The 18,797-nt window shown below is 37.8% G+C and overlaps 1 protein-coding gene and 1 long non-coding RNA gene across 2 annotated transcripts; both read left to right on the top strand.

Annotated features, from left to right (window-relative positions):
* The first annotated feature begins 6,754 nt into the window (after positions 1-6,754).
* LOC144988881 (uncharacterized) lies at positions 6,755-9,977 on the top strand. Its single transcript, XR_013652942.1, has 2 exons — positions 6,755-6,884; positions 7,639-9,977. It is a non-coding gene; the product is annotated as an uncharacterized LOC144988881 (long non-coding RNA).
* Positions 9,978-10,763: 786 nt separating this feature from the next.
* On the top strand, positions 10,764-18,381 carry LOC101171870 (V-set and immunoglobulin domain-containing protein 2). Its single transcript, XM_011489407.4, has 8 exons — positions 10,764-10,823; positions 10,899-10,952; positions 11,111-11,277; positions 12,287-12,500; positions 14,139-14,303; positions 14,414-14,530; positions 17,359-17,482; positions 17,575-18,381. Exons 2-8 carry the CDS (start codon positions 10,901-10,903, stop codon positions 18,227-18,229), a joined length of 1,494 nt encoding a protein of 497 aa, XP_011487709.1. The 5' UTR covers positions 10,764-10,823; positions 10,899-10,900; the 3' UTR covers positions 18,230-18,381.
* Positions 18,382-18,797: the final 416 nt, after the last annotated feature.

The raw sequence follows: 18,797 nt of genomic DNA on the forward strand, positions 1-18,797 counted from the left end.
TGCGTCCAAACCATTTCGACCTTATTCCCTTTCTTTATCCTCTTCAATATCTTCCTCCCTTCATCATCATTGATCTTTGCTACTACCTGCTCCACAACAGCCTCCCATTCTGTTCTTTGCTTATGAACATTTTCCTCTTTCATGAACTCTTCAAAGTTCTCCTTCCATCTTTTCATCACACTGGTAGTGTACTTTGATGATAATCAGTAAGTACTACTTACAGGATCTGCTATGTGATACACATCAATGTTTACCGAAGTGATGTGAAAGTGTTTTCTGATGATAATCAACAGGCTACTGATTTTATTTACTGGATCAGCATGCAATGCGTAGCAATGATGAATGCAATGCGTAGAAAGATGAAGATAAGATAAGATAAGATAAGATAAGAAAGATAAGATGAGATGAGATAAGATAGGATAAAGCTTTATTGTCATTGTACAGTCAAACTTGTTACAACAGTACAACGAAATTGCAAACTGTCCCACATTGGTGCAAAGAGAGAAAAGAAAACAACATCATAATAAAAAAACAGCAACAATTATCTTACATTCAAAAAAGTATCTAAAAATATATACATATGTAAATATATATATATATATATATATATATATATATATATATATATATATATATATATATATATATATATATATATATATATATATATATATATATATATATATATATACATATGTAAATATATATATATATATATATATATATATATATATATATATATATATATATATATACCAATATACAAATACAAATGCACACCAGGTGTATGTACAGAATCGACATTCCTCCTTCTCCCAGAGAAACTAAGCCATGTGTGTGTTTATGAGGGCTATTGCTCTGTTGTAAAATCTGTCTCTGAGTCTGTTTGTCCGTGACCTCAGCACCCTTAGTCCTTTTCCAGAGGGCAACCATTTAAACACCCGATGTCCTGGTTGTGTGCAGTCTTTCATGATGTTGTGTGCCCTCCCAAGACAGCGAGTGCTTTAGAGGTCCTTCAGTGAGGGAAGAGGGTAGCCAACGATCTTTTGGGCAGTGTTTATGACCCTCTGTAGAACCTTCTTGTCTGCCATGGTGCAGCTTAAAAACCAAACAGAGATGCAGTATGTTAGTACACTCTCAATGGTGCAACGATAGAAGGCAACCAGCAGCTCTCTCTTCAGGTTGACCCTCCTGAGGATCCTCAAGAAGTTAAGACGCTGTTGGGCATTTTTCATTACCTATGTAGTGTTTGAGCTCCATTGAAGGTCTTCATCAATGTGCACACCAATGTACTTAAAGCTTTGCACTCTCTTCACACACTCCCCTTTATTGACAATGGAGTGCAGATCTGACTTCTTCCTCCTGAAGTCCACGATCACTTTTCTTGTTTTTGAAGCGTTTAGGACCAAATTGTTGTCTGCACACCACCCCACCAGCCTCTGGATCTCATTACTGGATTAACATGAAATGTACTCTGACAATAATTAATAAGTATTTCATTTGGGTCACATGAAGTGTGATTCATATCAACGTTCACTGAAATTAGGTAAGAATGGTTTCTGAGGATAATGACTAAGAACTGTATTTTGTTGTTGATAAATAATCAGCACTTGTTCAGATAAGGACTGGATTATAGTTGTTGTTCATCTTTCGGCAAATCCCTTCAGGGGTCGCCACAGAGAATCAGCTTTCACTGACTCGCACAGGTGGTTTGGCAGAGTTTTATGCTGGATCTCCTTCCTGACACAACCCTGTATTTAGGGTAATAAGTGGAGTGAAGGTGGAGTATTTAAAGGCGGACTAAGATGTTTTGTCAGAATTCTAGCTGATAAACAGGTGTTCAAATACTTATTTGTAGTAATAGAATACAAAAAACTTATTTTAAAAATCAAGCAATGTGATTCCCAGATTTTCTTTAGATTATGTCTCTCACAATGGACAAGCACTTAAGATGAAAATATCCATGATTTCCAGGTGGGAGAACTTGCAAAATCACAAAGTGTTCAAGTACTTATTTGCCTCACTTTATCTGTGTATTCATTTTTTATTATAGTATTCCATTCTTTTTAAAGCTTGAGATAAATCAATAAATCAAAATCAAACACTCGATCAAACACTTGTGGAACCTGTTAACACATTTCTACCCCTATCCTTGATCACACCAGCCTGCAGCACATCCTCACTGCCTTTATTTACGGTCAGAGCTCATTTTAGACATTGTTGCCTCTAAACTAGCATTTATTGTAACTAAGTGAATGTTTTTCTTCAGTCTTTGTCAGATAACAGAGAATGTGTAAAACCCAACCACGCCCAATGAAGACGTAAAACTTTACAGTACTACCAGCCCATTTGAACATCTTCAAGGCTAGCTCTTGTTTGGGCTTGTCTGGTTTGTTGCTTTTGCATAGGGGAAAATAACCGGTACTGGTTCCAGAAAGAGATTCTCGAGCCAAAATTTAATAAAGCAACATCATAAAAACACTTAATTATTGATTAGCTAAGAAGCATTGTAGGAGCTCACTGTCTTTGATCTGAGTTCACCATCATAACTCATCTCTTCCTTCTCAAAGCGCTTAATCATTGGCTTCCAAAACTGTTCGGTACTTTCCAAGAATGTTTTGTTTTCTCTCACAACTCGCGGCCTTCTCTCATTGTCTTCATTACTCTTGAGTGTGATCAAAAGTCACAGATTGCACTAGAGACCAAATGTCCTCCATTGTTTCATTGTTTTCTCTATAAGGTTCTCTAATTTAAAGACCCACTCCTATGAAAATGGTGTTTTTACCATGTTCTTTTGGCATTTTTTTAAGCTGGAGGAGATATTTAAAGAAAATTAAGCTTAAAATTGCATTTATGAGTATTTATTGATTCAAATCATTATGAATTAGGAGCAAAAGAAAAAATATAGTTGGGAAAAGCTTGTGATATCGAAGAAACAATTGGCAGACCACAAGCTCCCTGCCATTTTTGTTCCCCGGGTCATGTTAGTCTGGGGTTGTGAGGGGCTGTAAGCTAGCGGAAGAGCAAGTGGATGATGGGAAGTGGAGGAAGGCTTATTCTGCACCAACAGTTCTACCCACAACTCAGAGGTGAATTTTGAATGAACAACTGCCGCTCTGAAGAAATTATGTCCTAGAAAACATAAGAAGATTCTTGATTTTGGCTAAAAACAGGATAATCATAATAAATAATAATAATATACCACTGGAAACAGTTCTAAAATAAATCAAAAGAGGATTGGAGTGTGGACTTCAAGCCCTTAGAATTAGCCTGTGTATGAAATTTGCTCGAAAAAGAAAACATGCTTTACCCTCTTATTATCTGAAGAAAATGGAGTCGCATCACACGTAATAAACAATTCTGTTCACGATATGGACAAATATGTTTGTCAGGTAATAAACCTTTATCTTATGCCTGAACCACAACTGACTGCTTGTTTCCACAGAAACTCACTAATGTTCTGTAGAAAACCTTCCTTTAAACTACCTGTACCTGAACTTCACACAATGTCCCACCTTGTTACCCTAAGAACTAGTTATTCAAAGAGCAGATTTTATACACCAATCATGCATACTGAATTCATCCATACAATAGGAATCATTAGTGTTCTCAATGTTTTTGAAACATTTCATTTAGAAGGCATTTTTGCTTCTCTGCCAAGTAATACAGGTTTTATGTCTCTTATAGATCATTTATGGAATGAAGACAGTTAACGGCATGCTGGGAAAATCCCTCATGTGTTGCATGCCAGCCGGGTTTTGGTAGTTTAACTAATTCCAAGTGTAACTGGGAGGAAAGTGGTGACAGCTAAAGTAAGTCGTGCGTCACAACCTTTAGGGCCTGTTTTCTGAGGTGCGGTTCCAGTTTACTTTAGTTTTTATAATATAAAATCATATGTGATTATCAGCCAAACATCCGTAGGGAATGTATCTCCTGATGAAGTTTAACCTCAGGCACAACCCAGCTGTGGAGGCCACAGATGGATCTGCAAAGATGACAATTATCAGACACGGTACAGAGGGTGAGAACTGGTTTATGGGGGTTCAACAGACTGACTGGTTTTTCCAGAAATGAACTGTTTTTTTTTTTTTTTAAATCCCCTAATAAATTTTGGTGTCAAACACAAGTCCTACTTCCCTAGAGCTGAAGAAATGAATTACAAACTTCGAAGGTTTTGTCAACGTTGTAAACAAACTTAACTCCCTGCCTTTAACACAAGTACAGTGCAATATTTTAGCTTACAATTAATCACAATCTAAAAAGGGGCTTTTAGGAAAAAAATTTACAATTTTTTATTTCATTTTTGTAATTTGTGTTTTATCCAAAAAATGTTTTCATATGTTTACACTTCATAGTTTTTTTTTAATTTAATTTTTCACTTGTAAAATTGAAGTATTTCCTGACAAATTGCATTTTTAAAACATTAATTATACATTAGACATATGGCTGAGGAAAAAGTTTTGGAAAAATCTGGATTAGGAATTTTTTTACTAGAAAATAACTGATCTATAGATTTGGGCGAAGTTTTAGAATTGCTAACAACCTACAAGTTCACAAAAAATGGAAACACCTACAGCTGCCAACACTAATAGCCTGGTTTGATATTTTATATTTGATTGGTAAGTGTTTGTATATTTGTTGTATTTTGTTGTATATGTAAGAGGGATTTTTCACATCAAGAACAAGGAACTGCAAATAAAAACCAGCCTTTAGCTAATTCTTGCGTTTTTCTATTTGCAAACATGTTTTCACGTTTTCTACTTTTAAAAAGACAATTATTATGATTACTATTTTTTTTAAATAGTAGAAAAATCTTTGAATGTAAGTTACCGGTAGTCACTTGTATTTCTAGTTTAAAGTAGGAATTCATATTTTTTTTTTTTTAATTTAGCCTGTATTTAGTTTTTATCAAAGGTTATGTGTAAACTGTTTTTCCTGACTGAATTAAAATTATATTGAAAGTAAATGGAAAAAAAACCCGGATCAAATTAAATTGAAGTTTAAACTTGTGAAACGAAGTTCCATAATTTTTTTGGCTGATTATCTTCTTTTCAATCATGAAATTTATTTATAAATAACTTAAAGTGAAATGTTAAAGTGGGACTTTCAGTCTTTTATTCAGGATTATGTCATTTGTAGTAAAATAAAAAAATAAAATAAAATAAAAAAAACCTGTGCAGTCCTCTAGGCAAGACAGAGTTTTTTAAAAAAAAATTTTAAGTAAGACTGTAAGTCATAAATTTACGAGAAAAAAAGTCATGTTTAGGTTTCAAAAACAAAGAAATTATGAACCTTTGGACGACTCAAAATCAGATTATTGTCAATGTTATCGGCTTTCGGTGTCGGCAAAGTGGAGTTTCAGAGACACGTTTGGGTGTAGATGGCCACCACTTTATTTTCCTTTTCATTCACACACCCAGAAGTCCATATGTCACCTCACGTCATGAAGCTGTCATGCGCAGAAGAAGCACCAAAGCGGAGGGGAAACCAGTGTTACACACGCCCCCTCCTCCAGCCGTACAGTTTTGATCCAGAGTCCAGCTCAGATGAGGAAAACAAAGACGTACATGGATCTATTTGTCTACCAGTGGATGCATCAGAATGGAGCGGAGCAGGGAGCTTGTAGCTCGTCCAGTATATTTTCTTCTCTTAACTCACGATAATTTGAATAAGGAAATTCTCAGAAATGCAGTTTTAGGATTAATTTTATTATATATGTCCACCATCATCAGAAAAATGCCACAATAACATGTTAAAAACACTTAAAAGACCATTTCATGATGAAAATCATGTTCGTTGAGTTTTCTACATGTTCTTGTGGCATTTTTCTTAAGAAAGAGAACAAATTTAAAAAAAAATCATTTCATTTTTGCATCTCTAAGCATTTCTCCTTTTAAATCCTTGTCAATCAAACTGTCGCAAAGAAGCTCAGTTTGAATTAATGAGCTGTTGTGATGTCACAACGGTCCAGTAGCACATGTGGAAGCTCCCTGATCTGCCCCGTCCAGCGTGCATAAGCTCATCTGCAGGAGAAGAGAAGATGGCATATTGCTGCACGCATTTTAAGTGCGTCCAAGGCTGGATTTCGTTGTTGACCGCACATATTTAAAATGTAATTTAAAGTCCCAGATGTGTTCTCTGCATCTGTGTTCTCGCTCTGATCGAGTTCAGAAGGCTTGCTGTCCAGCATTAACCAGAGAGGGTTAAAATAAAAACAAGAATAAAATCAGGGGACCTTTTATATTAAGATAAGAAAAGTATCATAAAGTTCAGGAGGCCCCAGCAGGCTGGCTCCCCATCCCACCGTGGGTCTCTGCCTGGCTGCCAGCCCCCCTCCCGGGAGCCGGCATAGTGATCAAAATTGCTCCGTAGCCGGGATGGTACTACTGGGGGAATTGTTTCGTAACAAGTCACGTGACTGCTAACGAGTATGTTAATAAAAGACAAGTCTTGAATATTAAAACTCCTAAACTACAATATACAAATACCGCAGCCCGAATGCCGGCATGACAAGCAAAAGAGAAATTTTTGTATGTGTGTGTTTGTGGGGGTGAAAGCTTTTAGATCAGAATTATTTTTGTCACATTTGGGTTGCCATACTTCTTCTTCCATGTAACCAGGACCCATGCGGTCCCATGAAGTTTAAGTGTTTCAGCCCTTCTCCACAGCATTGTCAGTCACTTGTAGCCTCAGGCTTCATGCATGTGACTCTGCTTTAAAATACCCGTCTTTCTCGCAGCGTCTCACGCTACTCACAGTTACTCCTCATTTATGTTTTGGGTTGTCCAACCAACTCCTTCACTGAGCTTTCGTTTCGTTTTCAGTTCGTTTTTTTAAATAGAAATAGTGATGACAGCAGGTTGGATTTGAATAACTTCTAGAAGGTAATTTCCGTCAACGTGAGAAAAGCTGTAAAGAATTTCTTCCTTTTTGCCTTTGGGCTGCTCCATTCAGGGCACTGTGGTAATAGTCAGGCTTAAAAATACAAAATAATAATAATAATTTGGTACAGCACAAAACTATTCCAGGTGGGAAAATGAAATAACTGAATGTCTTGGGAAAACTTGTATTTTACACAATTCAAAGGATCTAAAAAAAACAGCTGGGTGCAAATTATTGTTAATGTAAATAACAAAGTAGGTACTGCAACGGCCACAAGAAAATAATCACAAGATTTAACCTATACAGTTTTGAAAAGTAAAAATCCACATTTCTCATTTAACAAACTATTATAACAAAAGGTCTCTGATCTTTTGAGCTACTTAGGTCTTGTGTCAGGCAAAGGTTATTTTAAAAACAGACATCCATCAAAATATGTTTAGATTTTCTTCTGAATTTGATGGTTTTTTTGGACTCTCTCCCAAAATGAAGGGATTAGAAATTAATTTAAGTCTTACAGTTAATTATGGCACAAAAAAGTGATGAAGCTGTATCCCTGATAGTGCCTGTACCAAACCTCACAATGGTATGATGCATTTTTTGATTCCCCAATTTTTACATTTTCTTTGTTCTTGTTTTTTTTATATTATTCTTAGTCTTTTTTTTCCCTCTGCTGTCAGTTGCTATGGTGACAAACAAATTTCCCACTTGTGGTATCAATAAAGTATTTTCTGATTCTGATAACTAAAATCCTTTTAGGCTTTCCTCAGCTGGAGCTCCTGGTTCTTCCAGGGGGGTCAGAGGAGGATTTCACCTGAAACTCCTCATGTCTTCTCTCCAGGTCAGGGAAGGAAGGTAATAAAGGTTTGTCACATTTTGTTCAGACTGTGAACTGTGTGTTCTTTGAACGGGGTGTGGAATGATATGGAAAACAATGCACTTTTGTGTGCTAGTGTCCGGAGTGATTGTCGGTACAATGCTGCAGCCTGCAGGTAGGACTAAAGACTCACTGCAGAACACAGTCACTTCCCAGGGATGTTCTTGAAGAATAAAGTCCTCTGAAAGATTTAGTCACAGATGGGTTGGATCAGGAGAGGTTGTTTTTTTTTTCCTTTTCAGTTTGTAAAAGTTGTGGACTGGGAAATTGTCATACTCCAAGTATAACAACATAAAGAAGATGGTTAAAGGTCCAGGAAATGGTTTGCGAATATTTTTTCAAATCTGGCATGGTTTTAGAATATGTTTACTGTAGGTAGCTGTATATGTTTATAAAGGTTCATTTCTGTGCAAAAACAGTTATGCAGGGGATCTTAAAGATGGCAAATAAAAAATATGTTCAAGTGAATATAAAGCATCAATGTGTTAAAAAATACAGTTGGGCCTAAAGCTGATGACATAGGAGAAAAGGTTGCTGCTGCCACCTTATTCTTAATACAGTTCCCTTGGATTTCACATCAAATTTTCTTTGCAAATCAATGACATAAAAACTGATGCATAGTTAAAAAAAAACTGCAGAGCAAAACTGACCGTTATCATTTATGTCCACCATATTTTGAGAAACTGTTTTAGTTCTACATTTGTCTCCAGCATTGGTGCTCTCTGGATGTGGTCTGAAGTCTTGAACTCCCTGCTCAACCAAATGGTAAGCCACATTTAGAAAACATGCAGACTTTTTCCATAAAAACAAACAACAGCACTGGACATCGGACCTCAAATCACTGTGGACATTTCACACTGGACCTTCAGCAGCTTGGGTTCTGTTCCTTGGACCTTGATTCCCAAATGAAAGGTACAGTTAACTTTCATCAGAACCAGGACCGCGGACCACTGACCAACAGTCCTTCTTCGCCTTGGCCCAGTTGAGATGTTTCCTCCGTCGGCCCAGGTTCAGAAATGTTTTGACCAGAGAAGCCAGAGAACAGTTGTTGCCCATCTCCAGAATGCGCCTGTTCCTCCACCTCATTCCACTCTTTCTAAAGACAACCAGAGAGTGGAATGAGGCCTCCTATGGTGAACTATGGTGGCTTATCCAGACTATGAAGGGGATCAATGATGGCAGATTGTCAAGTCTGAAGTCTTCCCCATATTAAACCAAACTGAGACTATGTAATGTCATCTGTTGAACGGTCCAGGTGCTTTGAGTTTAGTAGAAGATTTGTGGTGAAACTCAGTAGAAAACTTTCATATCCTGCAGAATTTAGACAGATTTCTCAAAGTATTTCTTAAAATTCTGATTTTGTGGGTTTTATGGGCTGGAACCCAAATTTATGTCAAAAATAACAAAGAAATACTTGAAATCAATTAAACAGTGAGCCCTGAATCTTTATTCTATGAATGTGTAACGTTCTTAATTGAATTATGTAAATGCATACACTTTTCCGGGATATTCATATAGTTTGTAAGAGTCTGTAATATTAAAAACATTGATTGTGTGTATTACTCCCCCAAGGCAATAAGCAGCAAAAAGCAACCCTTTTTAATTGAGTTTGTCTTGGCTGGGTTGTTAAAGGGTTAAGGCGGCTCATTAACGAAGGTGACTTATTCATCAGATTTTTTTATGGAGATGAATACATCTTAGAACAACAAAGTTCCCTCCATGGTTTTAATGTTTAACTCAAAAATCTTTGTAACAGAAAAGGAAGTTAAAAGCATTGATGCCCAGAGGTTTGATGGTTCAAAATTATGTTGGCAAGTCAAGTGAAACAAAGAACCAGTCAACCTCAAAACCGGACTTCCTCCCAAATCTCCAGATGTTATTTTTTCAGTGTTAAGAGGATCTGAAAGGTGAAGCTTACTCTCAGCTATCAACTGAATTGTAAAGAAAACAATTCATAAAGATTTTATAATAAAAAAGAAAGCCTTGTAAAAGCTGAAATTGCCTTCCTGGAAAAGGAGGACTTCGAGTAAAGAGATATATTTCATTTATCAACACAACAATCAATTAAATGACGAAGCCCACATGAAAAAATGTAAATGACGCATTTCCAATCCCAATGGCAAAAAGATGCGTTTTTAAATCTCAGATAGAAGCGGTTCAGGTTAAAGTATTCTACTAGATTTGCCCACCTCTATTTAGAACCTTCTAAAGAAAAACAAAATAATCAGTCAAATCTGCTTTCAAAACGTTCCCAATGGCCTTTTAATTATGATGATGCCGTTTTTAGCTAAAATCAAAAAATCTGTGTCCTTTTCTAAATAAGAGTTTCTGCAGAGCAGCAGACGTTCATCAAAAAAATCATCCCGAAATGTGGGCATGGGGATAACCAACTCCCTTGCCCTCCCTGTTGAGAGCTCTCTGTTTACACTCTCTCCTGCCAGCTTACAGTCCCTCACACCCCCAACCCAACATTACCGGTGCAAAAAAATGACGAGGAGCTATTGGAGCTGTCCAGCCGTACAGTTTAGATACAGATTGCTGTTGAGACGAGGAAAACAAAGACGTTGGTGGATCTATTTGTGGATGCATCAGAATGAAACGAAGCAGGGAGCCTGTGGTTCACCCATTGTAGCTTCTATTTCACAACTACAAGCTTTTTCAAACTGCATTTTTTTTATGTCTGCTCCTGATCTACAACAATTTGAATAAACAAATACTCAGAAATACAATTTTAAGCTTAATCTTCTTTATATATGTCTTTCATCATCAGAAAAAGTCAGACAAGAACATGTTAAAACAACAAAAAACACAATTTTCATCGGTGTGGGTTTTTAAAAGCCAAACACTGTATTTTTTAATGTTCATTATCATAGCATAATTTGAACATCTTTATCTGTTTGTACTTAACTGTACAACTTCCTAGAAAGTCCCTTGTGACTGCTCCAATTCAAATACTCAATCAAATGAAAACAGATCAATGATTGGTTCTCCTGTGACATGTGACCTATAAAGTTAGCTTATTACCTGGAAGAGTCCACTTCTCCACACCCTTCAGCGCAGAGTGAAGGTTATTCCGGCTTCCACACACACACCAAGATCATCTGTTCTCTCATTTTTTTTATTGAATGTTCTTCTTTGACAGAAATGACTTCAAGAACACTTGTTGAATGGAAAACGCTGATTCTTCTCCTCTCAGGTGGGCTTAATGGTGAAAACTTTTGAATTTATGAAGACACGCTCGCCACTCTTTGTTGGACTAACATTGTTGTTAATCTTTAACCAGCTCTATACAACTTCATGACTAAAAAAGACGTTACGTTGAGAAATGACCTGTGTTTTTTCTTTGTTTTCCAGCGTTTCTGTGCTGCTGGGGACTGGACGTTTCTATTCCAAAGCAGGAATACACGGTTAAAAAAGGAGAAGATGTTGAGCTGATCTGCAATTTCAAACCAGCAGTTGCTATTGCCAACAACTTCCTCCTCACCTGGGATGCTTACCCTGATGTTACTGGTGCACCTCTGGTAAGATGTGAATACATCGATATATTCAAAAGTCAATCATTCTAGGTTAGTCAGACAGATTAAAGGTTTTTAAAAGAGTGTAAAATTTAATAAATGCTTTTGTGAAAAGGTTATTTGAGGTTTTTTTCATAAACCTTTGAAATATTGTAGACAACCAAAACAGGCCCCTTAGAATTACCAGCTAAGTCAAATTGGCAGATTTCTTTAAATAAACAAAAAAATCTGCAGATGAGGTAACAAAAATTCCAAGAATTCTTATCTTAACAAAATAAATCCAGTCACTAAAACATGTATTCTCAAACAAAGATTACACTACTTTTGAAAAACTCTTTCTTGAAAAGATGTCTTTTTCTTTTAAGAGAGTAAATAAGACATTTTTTCTTGACAAAGGGGTCTTTTTACTTTCTTAAAATTCAATTTTTGCAGTGTTTAATAATTTTAAATGTTTTTTTCTCTTTAATGTTAAGTACAAAAAAAACCTCACAATGCTTTAAAACTGGCACCATCTGCTTGAAGAATGGGAACATCCCTGAATGTGACACAGTTTGTGTGATAGTACTGACCTTTGTGCGGAAGTAGTTCAGTGGGTGGGTGAGTATCAACTGTCTCCAATACTCAAGCCTCTCCTTTCCTGATGTCTCACAAATGCAAATCCACCTTAACTTGGTGAAAAACACAAGATGGGAGAGTTTCAGAAATGAGATACTTAGGACAAATGTACACAATATTTAAAGCTGTATACTGCAAAAACGCAAATCCATACCCTAACTGATAAATGTTGAAAACAACAAATGTACTATTTGGAATCAGACTTTATGCCCACTGACTCAATTGAAAAATGTAAAGCATAATAAAACCATAAACGTTTCTCTTATACACGGTAGCTGCACAGTTTGCACAGCATGCCACACCCTCCTTTATCCCCTCAGCCTTTCCAGTATTTCACCGCACCTGGACATTGACCCCACACCGAGCTGACTGCACTTTCTGTTTGTTTTGACCTTCTCAGAAAACTGTGGCCTCCTACTTTCTGAACAGTCCTGTGGACATTGCGCCTAACTATGAAGGCAGGGCTTCCTTGGAAGTGAATGTCGAGAGAAAGACCAGCACGCTCCGACTAACAGGGGTGACCATGAAAGACAGCCGCCATTACCAGTGCAGCGTCAAAATATCTGGCGATGACGAGGGAACAACAGCTGCCTCCACTTCTGTTTTAGTGCTGGGTAATCATTCACACACTGATGCTGCCTTTCTGCTCATCCTTTCATTTAAGAGGAACCAAATACAGGTCATGATGACATCTTCAACTGGGATTTCAGTGATAAAAGGAAGCTTTTTCTTTATGTCCCCAGATTCCCTAATGCTAAAGCACACATGTCCAATTATGTACTGTACATTGTTTTCCATTTGAACATAATACCATGTAAAAACCCTAAATTTTATGTTCACAAATGAATGCAATTTTTAAAAAATCCGTTCCAGTTACTCCCAAAGGAAAATCCTTAAAGATCTTTACAAATGAAGTTGAATTTGAATTATTCTTTCTCTGGCAGGTTTAGCCCCACCCGCGTAATTCCTGGTCAATGACTGGAGAGATCTTTGGTCACATGGTTTAGTATCCAAGCTTTAGTTCCAGACAGAAATCTTAGGTAGACACCAGTCTGAACAAAGACCAAATGCAAGGTTCAGGACTCTATCTGGTCCAAATTAAGAGGACTTGGTCTGGACCAACGGGCTTTTCTAGTGTGACTACACCTTAAATGTCAACAGTTCTCTGAATTTTGTGTAACGACAGGAACTGAATTAAAAAAAAAATTTAAAGATACTTTAAGCTTTATTAAAAAGAAAAAAGGTAGAGTTTCAAAATAAAACCCCAATATTCCAAAACAAGTTAGCTTTCAGTTTCCTTCAGCTTCATACATCTACAGAAGCTTTTGTGGATGCACTTTGTTGAAGAAACAACATCTTATTCAGGTTTAAATTTAATAGCACTGAAGTGGAGAGTGTAGGAGATCCTCTAAGAAGGAAGAATAAATGAGTAAATACAAGTAATTAATATTCACAAAGGGCTGCACGGTGAATAGTGCTTATCGTTATCACTCGCCTCACAGCGAGAAGGCCCTGGTTTAAATCCCTGCTGGATCTTTCTGTGTGGAGTTTGCATGTTGTCATTGAGAGACAAGAGAGACTTCTTCTGGGCACTCTAGCTACCTGCTACAGTCCAAAAACCTTTTTCATAGGTTAATTACTGACTCTAAATACTCCGTTAGGTGAGAGTGTATGACATTGTGTATTGTTGTGTGGTCCTGCAATGGACTGGCAATCTGTCTAGCCTGCGCCCGCTTTCACCTGACAGGAGCTGAGCATCCGCATCCCTGCGACCCTGAACAGGAATAAGCAGGTATAGAGAATGCATGGATGATGGATGGATAAAATCCATTAAGCCAAATTAAGAACTGAGAGTAGCTGCTGATGGATGTGTCCACAGCTTCTGCTATCTGATTTCTAAAGACCATTATGGTACAAAAATCTAAGGCAGATGATGATGCTGTTGTCTAAATTTAGCACTTAACACAGTCACATTTAGATTTTACAGTGAAACCTCATCTCTTTGCTTCCAGAAAGGAATTAAGCTCCAGTCCAAGTACGGTAAAATAGATTTTGTAATATAAAATATCCATTCAAATATGCACTCGTGGAAATACTGTACAATATGTGGAAGGAGACAGGGGAAGAAATAGGTGCTAATTATACACAATGTTAAATAATTAATTTGATACAAATGTACATCACTGCATCAATAAAGTAATTTAAAAAATGTTTTTTCCATTAACACCCATCTTTAATATTCTCTCCTCCAGAGCCTCCCTCTCCACCAATCTGCAGGATTCAGGGAAAAGTGGAGTATTACCATGACATCAATCTCACCTGCATGTCTGAAGAGGGATCGCCAAAACCAGTCTACACATGGACAACCTTCAGTGTGGAAAACATTCCCAGGCAATTCCCTCCTAAGACAACTCAAAGTAGGACTTCCAGGCAACATCTATTGTCCTGAAAGATGATTTTTATAGGTCTGCTGTAGAAATTCATTTCATTTATTTGTAATCCTTTCAACTGCACTTTTTTTTTGCAGAGGATGGAGTTTTGTCTCTTTACAATATTTCAAGAGAGACTTCTGGATACTTCATTTGCACATCCAAAAATTCAATTGCTGTTGCCTCCTGCAATGTTACACTGGCTGTTGTTCCTGGTGAGTTGAATAACACGATCTAAGTGCAGGACTGCAGACTGTTTGTAGTGGATTTTGATTATGTTTTTATACTGCATTGAGAAGTTTGCTCAGTTTTATTCAGACAGTCACAGGATTGTAACAATGTTTTCCCCATTGTTTGTAAAGTGTTTTTGTATAATAACATAGCAGTTCAGTCATAAGAAAATGTTTAATAGGCTAATGTTTTTACAGTTTTGTTAAAAATGAACTAGGCTGGTTGAGAATAACTTTACTTTTATTTAATTTGGTTCATTGCTAATAAGTATAGAATTTATTTGAGTTCTCAGACTGAAACTACAAATGACACACATCCAAAAAAACAGATTCCCGTTTACTAAAGTGGCCAATAAATCCAGGAATTTCAGATCTGTCCACAGTTCTGCATAACGTTATCTAATCATAAAACATTTTAATGATGAAGCAATTTCAGGAAGATTTCAGATACACATTTACAAGAAAGTTTACAGCTCTCTATTTGAAAAAGAATTTTCAAGACTGATGGAAGGTTACGCTGCTTAAGCCTTAGGGTGTCCTAGGGCCATTTGTGTTGTGTTCAAAACTGGTGCTTGTTATGACCCATTTTTGACCATGCCAGATGTCCAATAACAAAGCAACACTCACACTCAGATTGGGGAGGTCGTCATTCCACATTAAGTACTTCCATTGCCCATTGAAATTTCTCTGACTCTTTCCAACTCAGTGAAGTGTTATTCCAGAACCGCATGGTTAGCCTTCATTTAGGCTACGTTCACACTGCAGGCTGAAACGACCCAATTACGATTTATTTTCGCCCCTATACGACCTGTATCTGATATTTTCATGACAGTCTGAACGACACAGATCCGATTTTTTCAAATGCGACCTGGGCCACTTGGGTATGTGGTCCTGAATCCGATACGTATCCGATCTTTTGAAATGCGACCTCCGTCTGAACGGCCAGGCCACATGCATCCGACCCGTACGTCATTGAGACGCTACAAACGTCATCATTCTGCGTTGAAGTAGGGGGGAACGAGAACATAAACATCAACCATGGAGGACGATGCTGCTGAGACCAGTCGGTGGAAGGGAAGCGAGGTCACCGATTTGATTAATATTTGGGGTGACAGCTCTATTCAGGCCAAACTCAAGCCTCTTATCGCAACCGGACGGTTTTTGAAAAAGATTTCCAGCGAAATGGCCAAGCGTGGTGTTAAACCTTTCCCGCAATGACTTTTTTCCTTTTCCGACAGTGGTCAGAAGCCCGGGAGACCGAAGGTGGATTGGGTTAATAAAGAATCAATAGCAGTTCTGCTGGGGGGAGCCTTTTTTTATTATCGTTCTCCTTCCTCCGTAACACACAACATGAATGCGCGCCCCCACTGCCCCTCTCATTCCCTACTGTGCTGCACGCGCTGTCTCCTCTCTCTTACACACACGCGCGGCCCCAGCACATTCACATCCCCATTCCACAACAGTGGTCACAGACGATCCTGGCTCCAATGCCTTCTTAAAATGAGAAGATTGTAATTGTGCTGGCTCCTTTGAGAAAATAAATGTAATAATGCAAAAAGAGCTCCGCTGTTGACAACACTGTTGTTGACATCCATTGTTAACGTTAGCTACTTCCGCAAACAAGGAGTGACGTCATTCATGCACTGAGTACTCTTCTACGCATGCGGGTCACTTCTGGGTAATTTCATGGTCACACAGGAGATCACAAAAGTTCGCATTTAATTGAAAATGTGAACGGCCTTGCAAAAAAATCTGATTTTTTCAAAAAATCGGAATGCAGCATTAAGCACTGCAGTGTGAACGTAGCCTTAGTGCAGGGCTGCTCATTCCTGGTCCTCGAAATCTACCACCCTGCCTTTTTTCCAGCTCTACCTGCACTGCTTGCTGCTGATTACCTGGACCAGTTGTGTTCATTCAATCAGAATCTGGAGACATCTGATTGAGCTAATCAGCAGCTAGCAGAGCTTGGAGATCTGGAAAACAGTCATGGTGGTAGATCTCCTGGTCTCCAGGACTAGGAATGAGCAGCCCTGATTGAGTGGATTTGGTGCTCAAGGCACCAAATCACATATCACTCAACCCTTGTGGTCCTTCCTTTAGGTCATAATTCTATGGAAAGTATTGTCAGTGATTGTGTCTTTATTTCAATCTCTATTAATAGCTCCACCAGTTCATCTCTTCTCATTAAGATGCTTGCTTATTGCAGATTGGTTCATTACAGTTTTGTTCAGATGAACATTCTTGTTCCAGATATCCCAATGCAGCTCTATGGTTTTGATCATGATGGAGAGCTTGCTTTTTGACTGGTTGAGGGTGTTGACCAGTGTCTTTTATACAGATAACCAGTTCAAACAGGTGCTATTAATACAAGTAACAAATGCAGGATAAAATATTATCTTAAAGAAGTAAAAGAATTCTTGTTTGTTGTTTGGAACTAAATACTTAGTTTCTGCACTGTTATACAAATCAATTCTTTAAAAATCATACAATGCCATTTCATTCATTCATTCATCTACTCCCGCCCGTTTGTCCCTTTCGGGGTCACGGGGCTGCCGGAGCCTATCCCGGCCACTTATGGGCGAAGGCAGGGGAGACCCTGGACAGGTCGCCAGTCTGTCGCAGGGTACAATGTGATTTCCTGGATTTTAAAACATCCTGTCTGTCACAGCTGAAGTGTGGAGTGAAGTTGAGCACCTGATAAATCTGACTAAATATGTTTTCTAATATAAAAAAGTTGAACTAAGAAGCAAACACTGACAACAAAAGAATTAATACTTGTTCTAAATCAGTTGTTTTTTCTGTTACCATTTTAGGTAGTATGAACATTGGAGCTACTGCGGGTATTATTGGAGGAGTACTTGCAGGTTTACTGGTTGTTGGGATTCTGATTTTTTGCATCTGCAAGAGAAAGAACAAAAAGGGCAAATATGCTCAACGGTACGTTGTTTTTTTTTTTTTTTTTACTTATGATAAAGTTTGTTATTAGATGCTTGTTAAACTTTCAGATTTGTGTCTTGTTTGTGTTTCAGTTCACCAGGTGACATTGAATTTTCTGACAAAGACGATCCAGTAGTTGAAGAATTGGACATGGAGGACAAGTCCAACACTGCAAATAAAAACATCAGCCATCAAAAAGGGATGAATGACAAAACTGGCGAAATTGGACAAATGCTTGATGTTGATCAATTCAGTTATAAAAGCAGTAGTGTGGGGGTCAAAGATGGCAAGGGCAGTGATTTTGACTCTGTGCGTTATCAGGACGACCAGCATAATCACTATCGCGGAAGTAGAGAACATCTTGATGATCAACGTGACCACTATGGAAGTCGAGATCGCCTAGATGATCGTCGTGAAAACTATGGCAGTCGGGATCACCTTGATAACCGCCAACGCTATGGAAGTCGGGATAACCTTGATGATCAACGTGGGCGCTATGGAGGCAGTCGTGATCGTCTAGATGACCGTACTGAACGCTACGGCAGTCGGGATCGTCTAGATGACCGTAGTGAACGCCATGGCAGTCGGGATCGTCTAGATGACCGTAGTGAACGCTATGGCAGTCGGGATCGTCTAGATGACCGTAGTGAACGCCATGGCAGTCGTGATCGTCTTGATGATCACAGTGATCAGTACCAGGGTAGTGACCGTGGTGACCACTACAGTGATCGTCACTACAGAGATTAAACAAGTTTTTCATCTGAAGTAGTAATAACGCTGTTTTAGCCACTTTTTAAACAATAAAACTAGCTCCACTGATGGTAAGGGGATCTCAGACTGCTTTTCACACAAGCATTGATTTGATTGGACTAAGAACAAAGTAAAATTTAACTCTTCAATTTGGTTCTGTTTGCTCTTAAGCTTGAGTGGACCAAAGCACCAAAGGCTTTCAGTTTCAAAAGTTGCTACAAGAAAAAAAAGCACAAAAAGGGAAATCTGCCAAGACCTGTTAGTCCATCTCCATCTTACTAAATGCAGAGTACAAATAACCCCTTTGGTCACTTTGGACATGCAGCTGCAGTCAAGATATTTTAGATAATTGAACATAAATTCTTAAAAAAAAAATCAGGGAGTAAGAAAACTTTAAAAACAAGATGTGGACTTTAATGGCATTTATTTATTGAAAAAGCAGATGTTTTTTCATGAAGGAGAAAGAAAGTCATTTTACAAGATGATGGTGGTCAGCATATAAAATAGAAGTTTCAGTTAAAAAGTAAAGAAATAAAGTACTTTTATTTCAATTTCTGAAACAACA

Source organism: Oryzias latipes, chromosome 21 (genome assembly GCF_053564925.1).
Source record: "Oryzias latipes strain Hd-rR chromosome 21, Olatipes_Hd-rR_3.1".
In the NCBI taxonomy this organism is placed as follows: Eukaryota; Metazoa; Chordata; class Actinopteri; order Beloniformes; family Adrianichthyidae; genus Oryzias; species Oryzias latipes.